Raw genomic sequence first — 21,197 nt, 5'->3', positions numbered from 1 at the left:
TGAGGTACATGAGAGGATTTTGGCTCCATACCTTCAGTCAGAGGAAGAAGGAAGAAGCATGTCGGCCTTCCGCTTAGCCCCCAGCAATGTTTCCTTTCCCGAGCCACCTTCCTGCCCTAAGTTGTTTTTCCATCTCTCCCTTCTGCCCTTGCTGTGCTTTCACCTCCCCAGCCTTGAGCTCCAGCCACCAGGCCCCTGGGCTTCTCCTGCAACTCCTGATTAAACACGGAAAAACAACTTAGAGGGGAACCCCCCGCCCCCCTGCGAACAATTAGGCATGTATTACAACAAATTAAGGCTAACACAGCAAATAAGCTAATAATCAAAGTGTTGTGCCCAAAGGAAAAACCTGATTAATTTTTTTTGGAAGGTTGAAAAACCCTGATTCATCACCATATTATCATGCATAAGTATCATGAAATACCACGCAGAAGAGAAAAACTATGTGTGATAACAACATGCTTAAGTATCATGAAACATCATATAGAAGAAGGCCTACAAAATAATGCTTAGAATAGGTGCCTCTACATAACTAGCCAACAAAGGCCTCCTTTGTTGCAATGTCGAGAAGCGAATGTCCATATATACATTGAGAGAAAATTCATTTGAGTTATCATCTAGGTGGTTTGAGCTTTTGCTTTCTGGATTGTATGTGAAAAGTTGTATGTATAGCCGTGCTCAAGCTGAAAGAAATTATATGATGGTAGGCGCGGGCCTTGTACATGTTGTTGTATGTGCCCTGCCCGATTTGCCCCCACAAAGATGCAAGCTTTTCTCAGCTCCTCTACACCAATGGCGGCCGCTGAATGCCACGAAGCGAGCGGGGGATGTGCGTCTATACCTTCTTGATCTTCTCGAAGGAGTCAGCACGACGTGGGGTCCAGCCATCGATGGCCTCGCTGGCAACAGCAGAGAGCCAGGCGAGCCAGCCGGCAGCGACCTGATCCCTGCGTGCCTTGTAAGTGAAGCCGCCGCCGCCGCCGGGGACAGGGCGCGATGAGCGAGAGCGACTCTCCCGCTGGACCCGCTTCTCTGCGGGGGCCGTCTGCTCTACCTTCCCGGTGGTAACCACAGCCTCCTGTGGTACCATCATCGAAGCAGGGGCCAGCTCGGACAGGAGTGAGGGCAGTAGGCGGTTGTGGCTGGGCGCTGCGGGGCTGCCGTGGACACAGCCCATGGGGGTTGGTCACCAGCAGCGGCGGCGGAGACAGGCTAGCTCAGAGGAAAGGGAGGACTTCGACCGCCTACGGCCCCCAGGCAAAGGAAGCAGAAGGGAAAAGGAGGGGCGACAGGGGATGCTATGGAGAGGCCACAAAGAGTGGTGGAGCCGGCGTGGCTGCGGGGAGCTGGCGGTGGGAGGATCTCCATCTTGGGGCTCCAACCCCTCGCCGCCTGGGCCTGTGTCACGGCCGCCTGCTGCTACAGCTACGCCTGCGACTGCGACAGAGGGCAGAGAAGAAGGTGACACGAAGGGACTGAGCCAGCGGCAGTGGTGACCATCGCGTGTGGAGAAGGCGTCGCTCGGGAGCCGACCAAGGAGAGGAGGCGACGGTGGTGGGGGAGCGGAGAGCAAAGGGGAAGACTCTGGAACATGAAGAATCGCGAAGTGCAGGAGAAACGGTGCGTTCTACACGTTCAATATGCATCCGATGGCTCACGTTGTTTTTGCTAACGTGGATAGGCTCGCCGGCCTGGAACGCGACCGCGTTTAGAGTTATAAGATATTTCTCGGGAACACAATGCTATAGTACAGGTTTGGGTAGATCATCCCCTAAGAGAAAGATCGATCAACGGAGATGAGTTGGGTGACGGCTGCGGCATGCTGTGGTTGGCAACCGTGTTTCGATCGTGTTGCTGCACAACCAGTGAAGGGAACGTATGGTCACGTAGAAAATTCCATGGGACATGCCATGACGTAGATGGTGCGTCCATACTGCTTTTGGATTGATGGGGAACGCAGATGTATTCCAGGTGCACGCGCAGAACGCATCCAGACACTGGACAGCAGGCATGTCAACCTTCATCCCGGTGGCGTAGGCGGTCTACTGGCCGAACTATTTTTGTGGAGTGGTTAAGGGATACCAGAGGCACCCGCTGGTGAAAAGCCATGGCGATCGGTGCACTAGTCGGCCGCGAATAGCCGTGGCGGCGCAGCGAGGGCGCTGTGGGTCTAGGCCTTGACTAGGGACTTAGCATGATGGTAAAACAAGGGTAAGGGAGGAGAAGGAGGGGTCATCACCTTGCTTTGTCGGTCGGGGAGATAGTCGTCGGGATGATGAACGGTAGCGGTAGCGGCGACGTTGGAATTCGGGCTCACGTTCCTGTTGTGTCGTTGCAGATCTTGGTGAGTCCTCATATGGTCGTGTATCGTGTATAACACTCTATGGCACACACGGTGACACAGATGACACATCAAAATAGCTGCTAGATAGACAGGAACATGGACGACACCTTTGGTGTGCATACTGGACGCGCCCAGACGTGGGGCAGCGGCACGGCGACGTAGATGCCAACAGCATCATTGCTCCTCTGGATGATCTGATTTGTGAGCTTGTGGAAGACAACCAGGTTCATGTTTTGGTAGAAGGGCTCGATGATTGGGGCCCTGGTTCACCGGGAATGGCGAAGCCAAATAGTGGCCATGCGGCTGGCTGAGAGAACAACGGTCGCAGCAACACGTCGTTTTCAAAGGGGAGGCGTAGCTGGGGTGTAAGGAGGGCCAGGGACACCTGGAGGCTTCTAAATATAGGAAGGAAGGCGTGAGGAAGAGATAAGGGCGGCCAAAGTCCGGCTACGGCACGGCATAGAGTCCAAGTTGGATTCCGAGTCGGTTACTATTGCCTTTCTCACAGCCCTATATTCCGAGAACAATATCTCCACCGTACGGACTCCAAATTGGATATTTTTGGACTCTATGTTGTAGTACTCAAAAAGATCTACTACAAGTTTGGTATTCATTGGAACTTCTGGAAAGTCCATCTTGATTTCCGAAAATACGTCACAAGATAAACTATTTGAGCTCAAATTTATCTGCGCAGCAGTGATTTTGAGGGCTATAACTCCCAGCTCCATTATCCAAAATAGGACTTCCATATGTTCAAATCGAAGATCTTGACGAGACCTACAACTTTGGTATTGTCAAGATTTGCATTTGAGATAATTTTGAACTCCGAAACTAGGATTCAATTGAAGATCAATCTAGATCAGATCTGAGCATTTGCCAAGCTGGACCGGCCTGCAAACCGAGCAAACGCATTATTGCGTTCCAGACAAACAGTCGGTGCTCAGGCTGGTCACAGGCAGGCTCAAAATCGGCAACTGGCATAAATTTGTTCCTGAATGCTCACCAAATTCGGTAGCAAGCATAAAGTTTGTTCCCGAATGCTATGGGCAAATTTGGGAGCAGGTATAAACTTTAATCCACCACATGCCGCTATTGCCCTATTCATGATGCGGTACTAAGCACTAACCTATTATAGTGGAACTGTGGGGACGATTCCAATCCTTTTTTTAGAACGACATTTCCAACATTCCCGGACCAAGAAAAGAATGATTTCCTACTTCCTTGTAAACTAGTTAGTACTGATCAAAAGTGGCTCCCAACTTCACCATAATCTTAAATTATCGAGCTGAGTGCGTTGTTGATTGTTCCCAATCTAGGAGAAAGGAAAAAAGATTATTATTTTTTTCGAAACACGGCCGCATCAAGAGTCAAGAACTCAAGATGAACATCACCGGCTGGCAAAAAAAAAAAAGGGTGTGGCTAACGCCTGCGCGTGCGTCTGTTTGCATGTACGTCCGCACACTCCCTATTAGGAAATCAATCCTGATTAGTAGGCTTCCTAATCAGGCTACGTTCTCAAAGCACGAACCAGCACGAATCGGGCACGAGCTCCACCGGCACGCTTCGTCTCAGTTCCCCGGGCCCACCGCGGTCTCCCACCCCAGCACGCCTTCGGCCTTCCCAATCCCCACACGCCTCCTCCCTGGAGCAAGCAGAGGAGTGGGCTTCGTCTCAGTTCCCCAGGCCCACCGCGGTCTCCCACCCCAGCACGCCTTCGGCCTTCCCAATCCCCACACGCCTCCTCCCTGGAGCAAGCGGCGGAGGCGATCTGTAGCTTCCAGATCGCCATTGCCGCACAGGAAGAAAAGCAAGAAAAGCAAATAGGTATGCATTTGCCCATCTGATTGGCCATCTGATTGCTTTTTTTTTTGCAGAAAAAAGAGCCCTTAATGTTGATTAAATGCATATCTAAACATAACTAGCTAATAAATGCATAACTCAGAAGAGACAGAAAAATTGCCTCTAGATCAACATTAAAAATCTGTTTCCCTAACAACACAGCACATTAATACTGTCGATCTGTTTTTCAGATCTAAACACCAAGTCAAATTGTCCTAAATCATATGCATGACAGATTAACATGCAAGTTTTCACAGCACATAAACCTGGGCACAAGTTCAGAAAGCTGCCTCACATATTTCTCACCATATATCTACACATATTTGCATACCTAACCTCAGCTGCGCATAGCACTGTACTTTGAACTACATGAGAAAGCAAATGCACAGATCACGTAATATAGTTTTGCACGATTTTGCTTGATCCCAAATGAGTATATTCTTTTTCTTGCATAATGCATATACAACAAGCATTGCAGTGGCTATTTTGAGTACCTGCATTGCAAGTAGAGAAAAATAAGTGTGTGTGAGCAAGTAACTTTGCAATGTACCTACATAATGCATATACAACAAGCATTGCAGTGGCTATTTTGAGTACCTGCATTGCAAGTAGAGAAAAATAAGTGTGTGTGAGCAAGTAACTTTGCAATGTACCTACTTAATTGCCAAACATGCTTATCAGTCCAAACCCACTTAAGTAGCCTAACTTGATCACCAGATTTGCCTTGACAGTAAGTGCAAGAAGCAGCAGACAAGTTCCAAAAAGTTGGAGTATGTTGGTGGTCCATTTTACTTTGTCTAGGGCAGTATCCAGTAGGGGATAGATGAGCAGATAAAAGAAAGAACCTACTCCACATTTAATAAGCTGAACAGTTAATGAAACAGGCTAAATCTCTGGTGCTTCGTCAGATATATAATAAGATGAACAAAGTAGATTTGCCTCAGAGATACCACAGGTGTGCATTCATAGATCGCGTAGCAATATCTAGGAGTAAGAAAACACATCAGATTTAATTTGGACACTAGAATTACCTTACTGTTGGCTGTTGATTTGCATGAGACACAAAAGAGCCCCCTGAAAAAACAAAAAACAATGCAGAATTCAATATTTCTGTAGCATCTCGCTCCCACACAAATGCACAAATGTCATTCAATTCTGGTTTTTTGTTTCATGTCCATGCAGAAATCAGAAGAAAAAAAAAAGTGATACAGGATGGATTTGAATGAACTACCCCCTGATGTTGACTTTGATTTCATTTTTGGAGCTAACATAGATACGTCTACAAACAATCCAACCTTTTGCACTCAGGTGGATCCTGAGGAGCAGCAATGTGCTCCGAGCGTTTCAGAGGTTAGAATGCTGCTTGAAGATAGACTTATCCTATGCACTTATGCAACTCATTGCATGTATGCTTATGCAACTCATTCCATATATGCTTATGTAACATGTGCTTCTGCATACTATTACATTTTGTTTGTACCTTTTGAAAATATGCTTCTGCAAAGGAGAAAATATGGTTATACAACGCAAAATTGTGCTTCTTGTTCATTACATATATACTTATGCAACTCATTCCATATATACTATTACATTTTGCTTGTACCTTTTGAAAATATGCTTCTACATACTATTAAATTTTGCACTCAGGTGGATCCTGTTGACCAGCGAGATGCTCCTAACGTTTCAGAGGTTAGGTTGTCGCTAGAAGAGACACACTTAGAAGAAATTCAGCAAGTTGTTCATAACACAGAATTGGCTGGTGGTCAATCTGGTACGGAAGGTCTTTTTTCAGAAGCTGTTGAGGCAGAAGTGTGGTCTACACCTCAAGGGCCACACAATGGAATGACATTCAGCACTCTATTAGAAGCAAAAGAGTACTACAATTCATATGCTAAAAGAATTGGCTTCTCAATCAGGACCAACACATCACGCAGATCAGCATTTACAAAAGAGGTAGAAAAGGTACAATTTGTTTGCAACAAAGAAGGTAAAGGGAAGAAAAGTAAATCTGAAGAACAAATTGATGAGCTTATATATGATTCTGATGATGATTCTAATTCTGATCAAGAGGGGGGTGCTGAGATGCCAGTAGAAGGAGAAGAAGACAGGAAGCATAACAAAAATAGTGCTGGCATCAAAAGGAAGAGGGAAAAAATGAAGTGTACACAATGCAAAGCAAGAATGGTTGTGAAACTCATTGGTGCTAGGTGGCATGTGATTTATTTCATATCTGAGCACAATCATGCACTCATTACCAAGCCTTCACTGACAAAATTCCTTAGGTCACATAAAAAAATTCCTAAAGAAGAGAAAGCCTTTATCTCTTTGTTGCATGGCTGCAACTTAAAAACTGGGCGTGTTATGCAGCTAATGTCTGAATTCTATGGATCTAGGCAACTAGTACCATATGAAGATAAAGATGTGCACAACTTCCGCTCAACACTTCGGACAACTGAAAAGTATAAAGATATGCAAGAAACGTTGGAGTATTTTGAAGAATTGAAGCAACATGATCCAGAATATTTTTACAAGTTTAAGTTGGATGATGATTACAGGCTTCGGAACCTATTCTGGATAGATGGTGCAGCAAGGAGGGCGTATGAAACATATCATGACTGTGTGTCTTTTGATACAACTTATATGACAAACATGTATGATATGCCCTTTGCACCCTTCATTGGGATAAACAGACATGGTCAATCATTCCAGCTAGGTTGTGCGTTCCTAAGAGATGAAAAGACACCAAGCTTTGTCTGGCTTTTCCAAACATTCTTGGAAGCGATGAAAGAGAAAGCTCCGTTGAATATTATTACTGATCAAGATGGTGCTATGAGAAGTGCAATTGAACATGTGTTCCCGCTTGCAAATCATAGGAACTGTCGATGGCACATAATGAATAAAGCGGCGGGTACTGTAGGTCCTTTACTTAAGGAAGATAAAGAGTTGGAGGATGAATTCAAGGACTGTATAAACTACAGTGTCATGCCAGAAGAGTTTGAGGCAAAGTGGCAAGCTATGATTCAAAAGCATGGCTTGCAGGACAACAATCATTTTGGGCATTTGTATAGCATCCGACAAAGTTTTGTGCCAGCGTACTATATGCATTGCTTCTTCCCGTTCCTCCAATCGACGCAAAGAAGTGAAGGTTTTAACGCAGTGTTGAAGTTGTATGTCAGCCCAAACTTATCAATATTGGACTTTGTCAAGCAATACCAGAAGATTCAAGATAAGTGTCTTGTTGCTCAAGATGGGCAGGACTTCAGAACCGATGATAAGACTCGAAACACGTGGTCGAAGAACCCTATTGAGAAGCATGCCTCAACTGTGTATACGAAGAATATATTCTACAGATTCTCGAAAGAATTTGAAAAGATTGAAGAGTATTTTGTGCAGCATATAGGTGACTACCAGTTCCGGCTTGTGCCAAATGACAAGTTTGTTGATGGCTATGGCACTAGGTCATATAATGTGACAGCAGTAGAAGAAGAAGAAAGCTACTATTGCGAGTGCAGCAAGTTTGATAGGGATGGCATAATTTGCTGTCACATCATCAAGGTTATGAGCAGATTTGGTGTCAAGAAGCTGCCTGACCGATACATAATGGGAAGGTGGAAGCAACAGGAAATGACTGTTGGCACAAATGCTAATGCAAATCTTCAAGCTGATGTTGGAACTAGTGGTATGCCTTTGCAGAACCAAAAGACAATAAGATTCAGCAATCTTGCCTCCACGCTCACAAAGTTTGCTCGCGAGGGATCAAACTCAGAAGATGCTTATGAAATTGTTACAAGGCACATTGGAATGATGCGATCTGAACTTGAAGATCTAAAGAAGAAGAAGAAGAAAAGGACACGGTGTAATGAGATATCAGCTAATACTGCTGCTGGTGCTCTCAATAATCCCAGCACTCCTCATGCTACAAATGCACATATGAGTGCACCTTCTGCACCTTTAACTACTGCAACTTCAGTTGCTGCATCCACAACTGCTATGTCTAGTCATACTGGACTTGGGACTATTGGAACAAATCTACAGGATCCTACCATTCCTAGTAATTCAGGAAAAGTAAAGAATCCTCCAAGATCAGTTGTCAAAGGGAGAAAAAAGTCGAAAAGGCTATCTAATGGAATGAATGCACAACCAAAAAGGAGGAACCAATGCAGCATTTGTCACTCTGATAAGCACACAGCTCCCAAGTGTCCGAACAAAATAGAAAAAAGAGTTCCAAATGCAGAAATGCAGCTATTCACATAGCAGCTTGTAGAGATATACACATCAGAATATTAATTTAATTTAATTATGTAATGAACGATGTGTTGCTTTTATTGAACCAAAGTGATTGATGTAGTATACTTCATATTTGAATATCAGGTTGCTTCTCTGTTTTTTGAAAAAAAAATATGCTTCTACATACTATTACATATTGCTTTTACATTTTGTAAATATGCTTCTACATTTTGTAAGCATATCTGAAAACTACTTTTACTTGAACGAGCATGAAGCTACAAACAACATTCAATCAAAACATATAGGCAAAAATCATGTCACAGGGAAAAGTATTCAAAAACATTTTGTGAGTAAAAACTGCAGATGGATAGACAAAAAGAGAATTGTCATACCACCCTAAAAAGTTACCAAATAATGCACATAGGGAGTACAAGTTACAGAATTTTTGCTTCTTGTTCATTGCATATATGCTTATGCAACTCATGAAAATGCTTGCACGTCGAATTGAATGAAATAAAAACTAGGAGATTGTAGCAGGTACCTATTCTATTTTTAGCTTGCGCTTCCAATTCACATTATTTTCAGGGTGGTTGAGCCATTTGTATGTCAGCAACTTACGAATATTTGGCATATATTCTTCCTTGAATGTAGGTAGGACTCGACCGTCCCAATATTCACAATGCATAAGCATATGGAATCCACAATCTTGGCTGGGGAAAAAAAAGCAAATGATTTTGCAATTTGAACAGACAAGAGTAAAATAAAAATAAGATGGAGGCATGAGTGATATTATCAACTTACTCATTGGTTTGCAAAGGGACCTGAATGTCTATTACTTCATAGGTGTCTATTTCCTTCTTTGTGTCTGGGTAGAATATTTTCCAACACTCCTTGATTCGTGATACAAGGTTGGCACAGCAACTTGCTAGCTTTTCATCATTTAGAGACCTCATGGAGTCAAGCACCTCAAAACGCTTTGCCCGCAAGTTCAAAACCAAAAGGAAGTAGTGACCAACTTTTTCATCCAGCCCTTTTGGTGTCCATGTTTGAAGGACAGGGAACAAGACCTATATTGTTTTCTCAAAAACATAAGCAACACAGTTTGGTACATACTGCTTATAATAAAAAAGAAAAAATTGAGGCAAGATAGAACAAACCATTTGAAAATGATCCAAATGTTGTATACGTCTTTGGAATGCCCTTTTGACTTCAGCATGGTCTATTTGACCGTCTTGCAGGTAAGTCTAGCAAAAAGAAATAAAGAGCAGGAATGCGTGTCATGATATTTTAGGGAAATTGTAAGTTGGGGTTACTACTAAAAAGCAAAGTATGCATGGTTCTGACTTATGAAAAATATGCATTGTTAAAAAACGTTTCTGTAGGTACTATAAAGCAAATATGTGAGTAATCACAAAAAATGCTTTGCACTTGGTTTTGTATTGCTGTCAGGGATGCTTTAAAAATGCTTTATGAATATGAGACGCTAAATCAACAGTTTATTGCAAAATCCAGAAAAATTGTGTGATTCATTTGAAGTTGCTTTTTGATAATCAGGGAAAAAGCTTTTAAGTTGACTATGTATTGCTTTCAGAAATACATAAAAATGCTTTCATATCTGTAACATGTAGGGCAGCTGTCAAACAAAGTAACCACAGCCTCTCCAACAGAAACTAAACAGACTTGTTTTTCTTTCTCTCCAAGTCTCCAAACAATCTAACATAAACTAACCAATATACAAAATTGAACACAAATTTTGAAGAAAAATCAGCATAAATGTAGAATGAGTTGGTACAAAAAATGATAAGTAAATTCATGGAAATAGCATGTCAAAAGTTATTTTGGATAGGCAAAGTCATTTTGAATACTGAGAGAAGCAAGTCAGTACAATTGAATAAGCAATTATTTTAAAATTGAAAAGCAAATCGGACTCTGTATAAAAGCAAATCAGTAGTATTGCTGATCTAGTGCAGTAATACTACAGTTTACAGCATCTCCTAATCAATCTATCAATTAGCAAAATAGTAGAATTTTTGCAGTTTATCAATAGTTTAGCAATACTACTGCAATTGTATTAGCTTTTTGGGTATTGGTTTTAGCAATACTACTGCAGTTGTAATACTACTGCAGTAGTATTACTGCATGTCATGAACAAAAAATATTTAGGCAAAAGCAGGAACTGCAATATTTTCAAAAAAACCAAAAAAAACTTACAGCAACTCTTAATGGCAGTATTCGTTTTATGTGGTTCCTTCTATTGAAATTATTCAGTGCATAGATTCCAATTTCGGCAACAGTGTTCAGTAGCTTCCCCTTTGGTCTAACAGACTCTGAAAGATGAGCCAAACTAACGAAGTAGGCGAAGTAGTTGATGATAATAAGGCTGCACAAAACAATAAAACTTAAAAAGTATCATGAACTATTTATGCAAAAAGTAAAAATGTGTAAATGATTGTAGAAATATAACAGCTATATTGAATATGGTGGATGAAAAATGAAGATGACATACTTTTCTGGGCTGGAACTTTGGCTGGACCTTGTAGACCTTCCGCAGGCTCGGCACACAACATTATATACCATGCATATCTCCTTACTGCACTTGAAAGTATTCTTGCTGCTGTAATCAATATATGGAGACCGCAATGCAGCTGGCACCTTGTACATCCTCTTTGGCTGAAGTTCAAACGTAACTGTACCAGAAATGCTTGCTCCACTAGGAGGTTCATGAACACTTGGTGCTGGGGTTCTTTCTTGAAGGTCTTCAATTAGTGACAATTCAATGTTTTTTTCAATGCTTGCTACCGATTTGTCATGAAAGTTCATGTTCCTTGAACAAGACTCATCTATTCGAACTTTCCTCTGCCTTTCAGCATCTTGTAAAAGCTTATCTAGCTCCTCAGAAGATAAATCATCTAACCAGCTATGTGTAGCGGAGCCTTGTTCAAGTGGAAGGCCTTTTGCTTCAGAAACTTCCTCGGTACAGTCTGCCATGCAACCTTTCTCTATAAAATGAACTGCAGCTTCACCTTGTTGCGAACCACTGTCAATGAACTTCATAATGTTGCAATCGGGGGGCGAGAAATCCCATGAGTTACTTGTAGCAATGTTTGATGAAGTTCCAGTTGTCTCGGGCAGCTTCAACTTTGGCCACCTGCTCTTTGCAAGTCCTTTACCTTTGTAATCAACTCTCAAATCTTCGCTGGTTGCATTTTTATTAGGGATGACAGCTATAGGTTGAGGACAGGCTTCAGCATTATCGTTTATGCTCACTGTGCCCTGATTCCATATCCTTGTGAGGCTTGGCTCCATTTGAACAAGGACAGGTGGAACTTCAATCTGCTCCTTATGAGGCTCAATGTGCCCTGATTCCATAACCTTGCTCCTCCTTGATCTCCGTACAAGTGGGACTTCAGTCTCTTCATTACCTTCACTGTCATCTGGTTCTTTTTCTCCATCATCATTAGCTGGGTTTCCCTCCTGACCCAATTCTTCATCTTCTACATCTCTGCCTTCATCTGCACCTGAATCCTGCTCCTCATCACTCACATTGTCTTGGCTTGATTCATAATCTTCGTCGTCATATTCTTCTTCCTCTTCATAATCAGAATCCAAAGATGTTTCGTCAACAGTATCTTTATCTTCTTCACTGATTTTTGTCCGCTTAGATCTTCTAAGTGTTGTTTCACTTTGATCAATGGGATTGTCTCCTTCAATTATTTCAGAGACCTCTCCTAGGAAGTTTCCCACAAGCTCTGTGATACCTATACAAACTTTGCTGACAGCATGAGATAGCATCCTCTTTTTCTGAAAAAGGAAGAAAGAAAATGTTTCAACAGATTGCGCAACTTAAATAAAAAAAGAAGTAAAAACTGAATAATATAAAAAGTAAGATAAGAATGCTTATCTCATTTCAGATTCAGATCACATTCAATAAAACACACCTATCATTTGTACATGAATTGCTTCTGAAAACAAGATAACAGAAAACTGCTACAATACTAGTAGCTACCATGTGAAACTGCCATAATGGAAAGTCTTGAAAAACAATAATTTACAAACCTGAGATGAGAGACTTGGTTTGACCTTTGATGCAACAAATCTCTCAATGTCTTCCATCTGTCCGAGTAATGATTCCTGAACAATAGAGTGATCCCCTTGCTTAATCTGAAATATAAATAGTGAACAAGAACAAAAAATCAGTCCCCCCCCCCATTGAAATAAAAAAAAAGCCTCAAGCTATTGTTAAAATTGATTTGCATAAAAAAGGCAAACATACTTTTAGTTTCCCGAAGGTGCCGTCTATATTAGTATCAAGTTTGATAACCTTGTCAATCAGTGGCTTCTTCCAAGCTGCAACTCTTGGAAGACCACCAGGAATTTGAACATTTGGAACAGCCAATGAGTCAAGGTACAATACCTGCACAGATGAATGAAAAAACATACATTCATTAAACCTGCTTAGTCAACAGCAGGTTTACATTATGCAGAGAATAAATTGGCTTGCTCAAAAAATAAAAATAAAATCTATATTCCTATACAATGATTCAAAAAAAAAATGCTTATGAAAAACATACAGTATTGCTTGTGGAGAAAGAATACACGAAAAATAACTATATTGTTATCTTGCTTCTAACAAGGACGTATTGTTACGTATAGTTGCGACCTTGCCAAAAAAAAGCATATATGTATTTGGTCACTCAATTAAGTATTAAAAAACAACATCTGCTGAAATTAAAAAATGCTTTAAAAAATACGCAATACTGTTTTTCGACCTAACTCCTAGGGGGTCTCATTTAGCGATCCATATGAAAAATGAATAACTAACTTGCTTAACCATGATCAGTAAGTTGCTTACAAAAATAATCACAACCTTTCTTAATATTGACAGTGGAAAAGAGACAAATGTTTGCAGCAGTAGCAGCTTGTCCACTGCATCTCTAGGAAAAAGAAAACAACATTGACTTGTTGTTAATATATGACAGAAAAGGATTAGTTACTAACAACAGATGTCATGTCCACTCAATTTCTAACAAAGCATACTACTTGTAGCTGTCAATGAACTTAGCAGGGTGCAAATACTAGGCACATGTTAGTGTAGCAGAATGAGCACGTGGAAATAAACTCTTGCATAGAAAATGGAAAAAGCGCTCCAGCAAGATCATGCATATCACCATTACTTATTTATTTTAGCAATGTATGTGTGGCTAAATATATGTTTAAAGAAATTAAATGGGAAAATCTATAGTCCGTGAAGGAATTAATTAGTAAAGAAATACACTGAAAAAAACCTCAATACGTTACAGCTGAAAAAGAACCGAAAAATGCTAATTAGTAAAGGATAGTATCTTGCATAGCTTACCACAAGAAAGAAGAGGCAACCCTTAACAGAATTCCTGGTCTGCATTTCATGTACAGAAGTTTTCAATGAATCAACCACAAACTGGCACCAATTAAGCTCCTTGACTTTTGATAAATTGCGCAAGGCAGGATAACACTTTGGGCTAATGAACAAACAAGTGGTTGGGCACAAGAATGTGGACACAGCCAACATAAGCCAGGACCTAAGGTAATCCTCGTCTGCATTCTTATTGTCTTTTAGTCTTTTCACAATTGTTTTGATCTGAGGTGCCACACCATCATCAATTTGGTATTCCTCATGAATGAAATTGATGGCTTCAACATCGAAGTCATAGATCACCTTGTTCCCTCCCCTTGGCAGACCGAAAATCTTGTGAACTGTTTCAGCTGCAACACTCACCCTCCCTCTCCCAGGTATCACAAGTTCACTTGTTTCGGATTGGAAGATACTTATCACCCACTTTGTTAGATCAACAGGTAACACATTGGTTCCGATGTTAAGCAACCCACCAAACCCAATGCCTTCTATCATGTTTTGCTGCTCAGGTGACATAGTTTTGTACAATTTGACAAGTCTTGCTGGTGAAGCTCTATTTCTGGCACCCTGTATTAAATAAAAGACAGTAAAAAAAATTAAATCTATGGTTTGGTTACTAAACTGCATAATCAGTGTGCCATGCGTAAAACCATATGAGTAAAAAAACTACATAGTCAGTGTGCATGCGGCAAATGATTATGAAAGAACTGCTTCCATATTCATAGAACTTGCTTTTCATATTTTCAGAAAAATGCACACTAAACAAGGTGTTCAAACCTACTTTTATTAGCTTCATCCCTGCTGCTCACAAAAAAAGAAAAAAGGTGAGTGATCAACAGGGGGGGAAAAGGTGCTCTATCCCTAGTAATCAGGTGGCCTGCGTTTTTTGGATAACAAAAGCATGCACATATGAGTGCTCGTAAGCATATACAAAAAATGTGCTCTATCCCTACTGCATATGCACAAAATGCAAAAGAGATTATGTTAATTCTAAAACGATCAACATGGATGCATATGAGACACTCAAATAAACAATCAAACACCAAAGAAGGGTGAAAACCCCCAGCAAGTACTGATTTTCTGATCGTAAGACACATATGGGGCAGTAGAGAACAGGATGCACAAATGCAATAATCGATGAACAAAACTGCATCATGGTTTTAAACCAGTTGCTTTTGCATTTGATAAAACTTGCTTATAATATTTACACAAAAATCCTAAAAAAAGAAAAATATCATTAAAAAATCAAAAAAAAAGTTAGCTGTACATACCCCATAGTTGCGCTTCCCAACATGATTGCTACGCGAAGAAGATGGAACATCCTTTTTCTTCCCATTTATCCTTGCCATTACCTAATAACACAATGACAACACATAATCTTGTGATTGGCTGCATGCATCTGATCTATCTATCTTTAAAAAGGAATACACACTAAAAACTAAGTAATCCTAGTATCCTGCCATGGTGAAACATTTCCAAAACCAAGCATTAGTCTTTGCCACATTGAGGTTACTATGCTGAACTAACTTTCTTTTATTAGCCCTATTTCTAAAACAAACTATATGTTCAGCCCAACAAAAAAACAAAACAAGAAAAAAATAGATAGCTCCAATGCCCAAAAACTAGCATACATCATATGTCAAATGTTCAATACCTAACAAGTTGATCATAAAATTTTGCCCAAGAATAAACTGGTATGGAACCTATTTTTCGATAACTGCAGCAATACTATTGTTTTGCACTTGCACAAAAAAAAGTGTACCCATAACACAAAAGCTAATCTACTGATGAACTGCAACAATACTACTGTTTACAGCATCTCCTAATCAATCTATCGATTTTCTTCGCAAACTTGCATGACATGCAAAACAAAACACAAAAGCTTGCTCAATGCAATTGATGGACACAGGATATGTCCGTCGTTAGAACTAAATCAGAAACCCGACGGAAACACTCGACGGAAAGACTTGTTAGCCGCGTCCAACACTCAAAAACCACCAAAAAAAAATCTCGCATCCGATTTCGAGTGGAGAGAACTAAATCGACAAGAATAACAGTGCAAGATCTCACCTTCCTGTGTGCCCTTCCCCCGCTTCCGATTTCGACTACTCCAACTACATCAAAACACCAAATAACAGACTATTAACACGATTTGGGGAACGGAAGCAAAATCGCCCGGGAGTGAGAAACAGAAACACGAACCTGATAGAGGCGCGTGACGAAACGAACCAGCTCGACTTCGTGCGCGAAGATCCCCCCCGCTTCCAATCCGCTTGAAATCAAAGGCACAAACACTCAAAAACCATCCGATTGCAGCACGAAATCGACTGGAAAAAACGATCTCACCTTCCTGTGTGACCTTCCCCCCGCTTCCGATTCCGACTTCTCGCACTAGATCAAACACTGAAAAACCGAAACCATAGGCGATCGATTTGAGGAGGGGAAAGGGAAATCGCTCGCGAGTGAGAGAGAGCCAGAGAGATAAACCTAGAGAGAGAAGGCAGACGACGAAATGTCCCCGGGCGCGCCTCCCAATGTTTGAACCGTGCGTATCGATATGTCCGAGCGGGAGCATACGCCTCTCACGAACGCGCCGACGACGGATGCCAATCGGACGGCAGGTGGTGCGTGCGTACCGTCCAGACAGCGTCCGCACGCTCGGAAACAAGTCTTTCCCAAAAAAAAAAGATGAACACCACCGGCTGGAAAAAAAAGATGAACACCACCGAGTGCTTTAGTTTTCCTCGACCAACAGGAAATAGAGATCAAACGAATCACCAGAAAGTAGAACGAGCCGATTAATCCTAAGAAACGGCAGCCGAATTGGTTGCTTAGGAAGAGTGGTGGGTTTCGAGTTGGTGAGTGGTGGTGCGGCTTGCCTTGCGGATGAGGTGCGGGGAGTCGAGGAGGCACTTGGTGCTCCAGAGCGGGTTGTTGAGGTCGGCGCCGTTGGCCTCCAGCTCCGTCGCCAGCCCGCCGTCCAGCACCAGCCGCCCACCGCCAGCCTCCACCCACCGCCGCACTGCCTCCTCTGCGCCGCCGCCCATCCCAACCATCTCAACTCGACCTACTCCTGCTACTGCTGCCGCTGCCTGCGATTTGGAATTGGGCTTTTTGTGTGGATTTTGCGAGTGGTGTTGGGGGCTATTTGTAGGAGAGTGGCGCCGAAGGGTTGGAGGAGCCATTGGAGGGAGACAAAAATGTGATGAGGAAGGGTTTATGGTTATTTGCCAATATTATTACCAATTTCATTTCTGGTGAATTATGAGAGAGATAACAATGGTAGGCAAAATCGAAGTTTCACACGGCCTCTACACTAGAGCGCGAGACAGTGTGCTGCCATTTCGAGGACCATGAGATGAGGCTAACACCAAAGTACACCGCATATCCGGTGGTGGACTTGCGCGTGTCTGGGCAACCGGCCCAATTAGCATCCGAGTAGGCAACAAGAGTATTGAGAGTAGTACAACACAAGCGCAAGCCATAGGACATGGTGCCCTTGAGATACCACAAGATACGCTTAACAAGATTAAGATGCGGTTCGCGAGGGTCATGCATGTGCAAACAGACTTGTTGCACAGCATATACAATGTCTGGCCGTGTGGAAGTGCGGTACTGAAGAGGACCAGCAAGGCTATGGTACTGACTGGGGTTCTCAACTGGAAGACCAGAAGCGGGCAGCTTGGCTCGTGTATCAACAAGAGTGGCACAGGGATTACACGTAGTCATGCCGACGCACTCAAGAATCTCAGTCACATAGTGGCGCTGAGAGAGGAACATGGTGTCTGAGGTACGAGTAACAGACATGCCCAAAAAAAATGAAGTGCGCCCATATCGGTCATGGCAAACTCTCGAGCAAGAGAGATGTCCAATGGAGAAGGGAGGACGTGGATACCATGAGAATGATGTCATAGACATAAAGGAGAAGATAAACTATATCAGAACCCTTTTTTTAGATGAACAATGAGGTGTCTGCTCGAGAACCAGTGAAACCGAGAGACAATAAGTGAGAGGTGAACCTACTGAACCATGCACGTGGGACCTGTTTCAGGCCATAGAGAGATCTATTAAGACGGCAAACATGATCAGGGTGGGAGGTGTCGACAAAACCCGATGGTTGCTGAGCATACACAATCTCAGCCAAGGACACATGAAGGAAGGCATTTTTAACGTCAAGTTGATGAACCGGCCAATCACTAGACAAAGCTAAAGTGAGCACGGCGTGGATGGTGGCTGGTTTAACAACTGGACTAAAAGTTTCAGAGAAATTGATACCCTCCCATTAAGTGAAACCACGAAGGACCCATCTATCTTTGTACCAGTCCAGGGAGCCATCAGGTTTGAGCTTATGCTAAAATATCCACTTGCCAGTTACAATATTGGCGCCAGGAGGATGGGGAACAAGGTCCCGGGTGTGGTTGGCAAGAAGAGCCTCATGTTCAGCGTGCATAGCATCAAGCCAATGGGGATCATTAAGAGAGGAGCGATATGTTTTAGGGATGGGTGACAAAGGAGTGGCCAAGAGGTTCATGCGATGGACAGGTTGGTGAAAGCTGAGCTTCCTGCATGTGCGCATGTGATGCTCATTGGTGACGAGGGTGATAGGGATATCTCCAGTGGGCGGCGCGACAGAGGGAGCAGGCTGCAGTGCTGTAGAGGGAGACAACGATGCAGGTGGCATGGAATGGACTGAGGCCTGCTGAGGCTCGGCAGGGGCGAAGAGGGCTCGACTTGCTGAGGTGCGTGTGACTGCTGGGTGGGTGATGCGTGACTACTGGGAGGTGCGAGTGATTGCTGAGGTGCGAGCCATGAGGAAAATGCACTGTGGGCAGTGGCGCAGGAGGAAGAGAACCCTGTGTCAAGGACTCATCACTAAGAAAGTCAAGTTCGCTAGCTTGACGAGGTGGCAAACGAGTGGTGAAAGGGAAAACGTTCTCGTCAAAGATGACATAGCAAGAGCTGAGGATACGTTGGTTGGAATGATCAAGACAATGATATCCTTTATGATTCTCTGGGTACCCGAGAAAAACAGATGGAGTAGAGCGGGGAGCCAATTTGTGAGGAGCGGTAGAAGAGAGGTTTGGGTAGCAAAGACAGCCAAAAACATGAAGGTGCTCATATGGTGGGGGAGCCATGGAGAGCAGCATATGGTGTGGCAGAGGAGAGAGTCTTGGTGGGATGGCTGTTTAGAAGATATGTGGCTGTGTGAAGAGCTTCAACCCAATATGTGGAAGGCATACATGCCTGAAACAAGAGGGACCGAACGATGTTGTTGGTGGTGCGAATAATACGTTCGGCCTTGCCATTTTGCTGGGACGTGTAGGGGCAAGAAAGGCGAAGGGCAACACTATTAGTGAGAAAGAAGGTCCAAGAGGAAGTATTGTCAAACTCTCGGCCATTGTCACATTGAATGCTCTTGACACAAGTGTTGTGTTGAGTTTTGTTATAGGCAAATAAATGTGTGAGAGTGGTGAACACATCGTATTTGAGACGTAATGGGAAGGTCCATAGGTAGTGTGTAGAATCATCAAGAATGACAAGATAATATTTAAACCTAGACACACTAATAAGTGCTGAAGTCCACAAATCATAATGGATAAAATCAAACACATTATTTGTCTGTGACAAAGGCGTGGGAAATGGAAGATGGACATGACATCCGAGTTGACAAGCATGGCAAAGAGAATCATCATGCACTAATTTATTACATGGCAAAAGCTGAGAGGAAGCTAAATGTGACAAGCCAGGGCGACCAAGATGTCCTAGGCGACGATGCCACAGTGTTGCGGAGGTGGAAGCAGCAAGGGCACAGGGAGGAACCGGCAGACATAGTGGGTAGAGGGGGCTCGAGCTATTGCACCTGATGATCATGGTCTTGGTGCGCAAATCCTTTACAGAAAGACCAAAGGGATCAAACTCAATGGAGCAATGATTGCCAGTTGTAATTTTACGAACTGATACAAGATTTTTGATAATGTGTGGCACAACAAGAATGTTGTGAAGATGAAATGGATGCACAGGTGTGTGAAAGGATGTATGGCCGGTGGAAGTGACAGCAGCAGTGACCTGTCACCGACAATGACATTACCCGGAGTGAAAGAAGAGGGGGGTTGGGTAGAAGAGAGAGTACCGGCATCTGATGTCATGTGTTATGTGGCGCTGGAGTCGGCGTACCAGTTGTTGTTCGTTGACCAGCGATTGCTGATCCCATGACGGTGCCGAGGACAACGAGGCAGAGGACGGCCAATGCTGTCACGTGCTCCAACCAGGCACAACACCGGGCTGTGGAACAGGCATAGGTGGCAGTGGAGGCACGACGTGCTGCATGGCGAGAGCCTGTTGGCGCATCTGCATGGGAGGGCACGGTCTGAGAAGGCCCTGGCCGGGCTGCCCTGGAGCGGCACCGGACCAAACTTGAAAAGAGCTCGTCCATGGGTTGTACATCGTCGGCCATTGCGGAGGGGCGCCGCGATTACCACTGTCGCGGTTGCCACCATCACACTGGCCGGCGTTGTTGCCGTACCCGCTGCGGTTTTCGCTGTTGCGTTGATTGTTGTTGGAGTTTCGGCGGTTGTTGGAGGTGCTGCCGAAGAGGCGGCGGAGGATGGGGCGCGCTGGGACGCTTGCGGTGCACCGGGCGTGCCAGAGTTGCCCTGGCTGCTCTGTCCCGAGCCCTTGTGCGCGGAGGTGCCCGGAGATGAGCATCGTGGCTCGGGAGGTGTCGGCGTTCTTCTGGATTTCCTCAAGCAGTAGTGTCGTGCGCACGTTAATGAATGTAGGGTAGGGGCTCTGCATGCCAAAAATAGGCCAAAGATGAGCGAACTGCTCGTTCAAACCTAGCAAGAGATTGAGAACAAGCGCCTTGTCGGTGACAGGCTGGCCGACGTCAGCAAGAGCATCTGCCATGGTTTTCATCTTTTGGCAGTAGTAGCTGATCGTCATGTCCCCTTGGACGAAATTCTTGAATTCCACCTCAAGGTACAGCGCGCGACTCTCCATGTTATTGCGGAACAGGGAGTCGATGGCGGCCCAAACATCGGCGGCAGTGGGGTCTTCCTTGTTGGGCATGACGGTCTCCAGGACATCCGCGGAGATGGAGTTGTGGATCCATTGGAGAACAATGACATCAAGGCACCACCATTGAACGTCAGGAGTGGCAGTAGGGGCGGCGTCGACATGGTCGTCCATGCATATTTGCACAGAGCGATGTGGAAGAGACGACACCACTTCAAGAAGTTGGAAGCATGAAGGTCGAGAGTGACAGGCACGAGTGACTTGATACTCGCAACGTCAACAGCCTGGGCCTAAAGGGAAGCCTTGGTGGCGGCATCGGCGGCGGCCTGTGCTTCGATGGTGGCCTTGGCGCGTGCGGCGGCGAGTTCATCATAAGTCGGT

General features: G+C 43.8%; 3 protein-coding genes across 3 annotated transcripts; 1 reads left to right on the top strand and 2 right to left on the bottom strand.

Annotated features, from left to right (window-relative positions):
• Positions 1-4,453: 4,453 nt before the first annotated feature.
• On the bottom strand, positions 4,454-15,169 carry LOC133907254 (uncharacterized). Its single transcript, XM_062349256.1, has 11 exons — positions 15,074-15,169; positions 13,767-14,369; positions 12,684-12,824; positions 12,467-12,571; positions 10,917-12,211; positions 10,622-10,790; positions 9,568-9,654; positions 9,212-9,477; positions 8,952-9,120; positions 5,215-5,257; positions 4,454-4,677 (listed from the first exon to the last, which is right to left on the bottom strand). Exons 1-9 carry the CDS (start codon positions 15,149-15,151, stop codon positions 8,952-8,954), a joined length of 2,913 nt encoding a protein of 970 aa, XP_062205240.1. The 5' UTR covers positions 15,152-15,169; the 3' UTR covers positions 4,454-4,677; positions 5,215-5,257.
• On the top strand, positions 5,396-8,437 carry LOC133907256 (protein FAR1-RELATED SEQUENCE 5-like). The gene is made up of 4 exons (XM_062349257.1): positions 5,396-5,533; positions 5,831-6,397; positions 6,551-7,212; positions 7,306-8,437. Exons 1-4 carry the CDS (start codon positions 5,396-5,398, stop codon positions 8,435-8,437), a joined length of 2,499 nt encoding a protein of 832 aa, XP_062205241.1.
• A 4,885-nt stretch (positions 15,170-20,054) lies between the features above and the next one.
• LOC133907253 (uncharacterized) lies at positions 20,055-20,990 on the bottom strand. Its single transcript, XM_062349254.1, has one exon. It carries the CDS (start codon positions 20,988-20,990, stop codon positions 20,055-20,057), a length of 936 nt encoding a protein of 311 aa, XP_062205238.1.
• Positions 20,991-21,197: the final 207 nt, after the last annotated feature.

Source organism: Phragmites australis, chromosome 24 (genome assembly GCF_958298935.1).
Source record: "Phragmites australis chromosome 24, lpPhrAust1.1, whole genome shotgun sequence".
In the NCBI taxonomy this organism is placed as follows: Eukaryota; Viridiplantae; Streptophyta; class Magnoliopsida; order Poales; family Poaceae; genus Phragmites; species Phragmites australis.
Note: the sequence above shows the minus strand (reverse complement) of the source record. Positions and strands in the feature narration are given on the sequence as shown.

What these genes read in the sequence shown, in the direction of transcription:
- LOC133907254 (XM_062349256.1), bottom strand. Translation starts at nt 15,151, where the DNA reads ATGGCAAGGATAAATGGGAAGAAAAAGGATGTTCCATCTTCTTCGCGT. An exon ending in GCACCTTCGGGAAACTAAAA is followed by an intron (nt 12,572 to 12,683) that starts GTATGTTTGCCT and finishes TTTATATTTCAG; the next exon opens with ATTAAGCAAGGGGATCACTC. An exon ending in CAAAGTTCCAGCCCAGAAAA is followed by an intron (nt 10,791 to 10,916) that starts GTATGTCATCTT and finishes TGTTTTGTGCAG; the next exon opens with CCTTATTATCATCAACTACT.
- LOC133907253 (XM_062349254.1), bottom strand. Translation starts at nt 20,990, where the DNA reads ATGGACGACCATGTCGACGCCGCCCCTACTGCCACTCCTGACGTTCAA.
- LOC133907256 (XM_062349257.1), top strand. Translation starts at nt 5,396, where the DNA reads ATGGATTTGAATGAACTACCCCCTGATGTTGACTTTGATTTCATTTTT. An exon ending in GTGCTCCGAGCGTTTCAGAG is followed by an intron (nt 5,534 to 5,830) that starts GTTAGAATGCTG and finishes TTTTGCACTCAG; the next exon opens with GTGGATCCTGTTGACCAGCG. An exon ending in CAAGCTATGATTCAAAAGCA is followed by an intron (nt 7,213 to 7,305) that starts TGGCTTGCAGGA and finishes CTTCCCGTTCCT; the next exon opens with CCAATCGACGCAAAGAAGTG.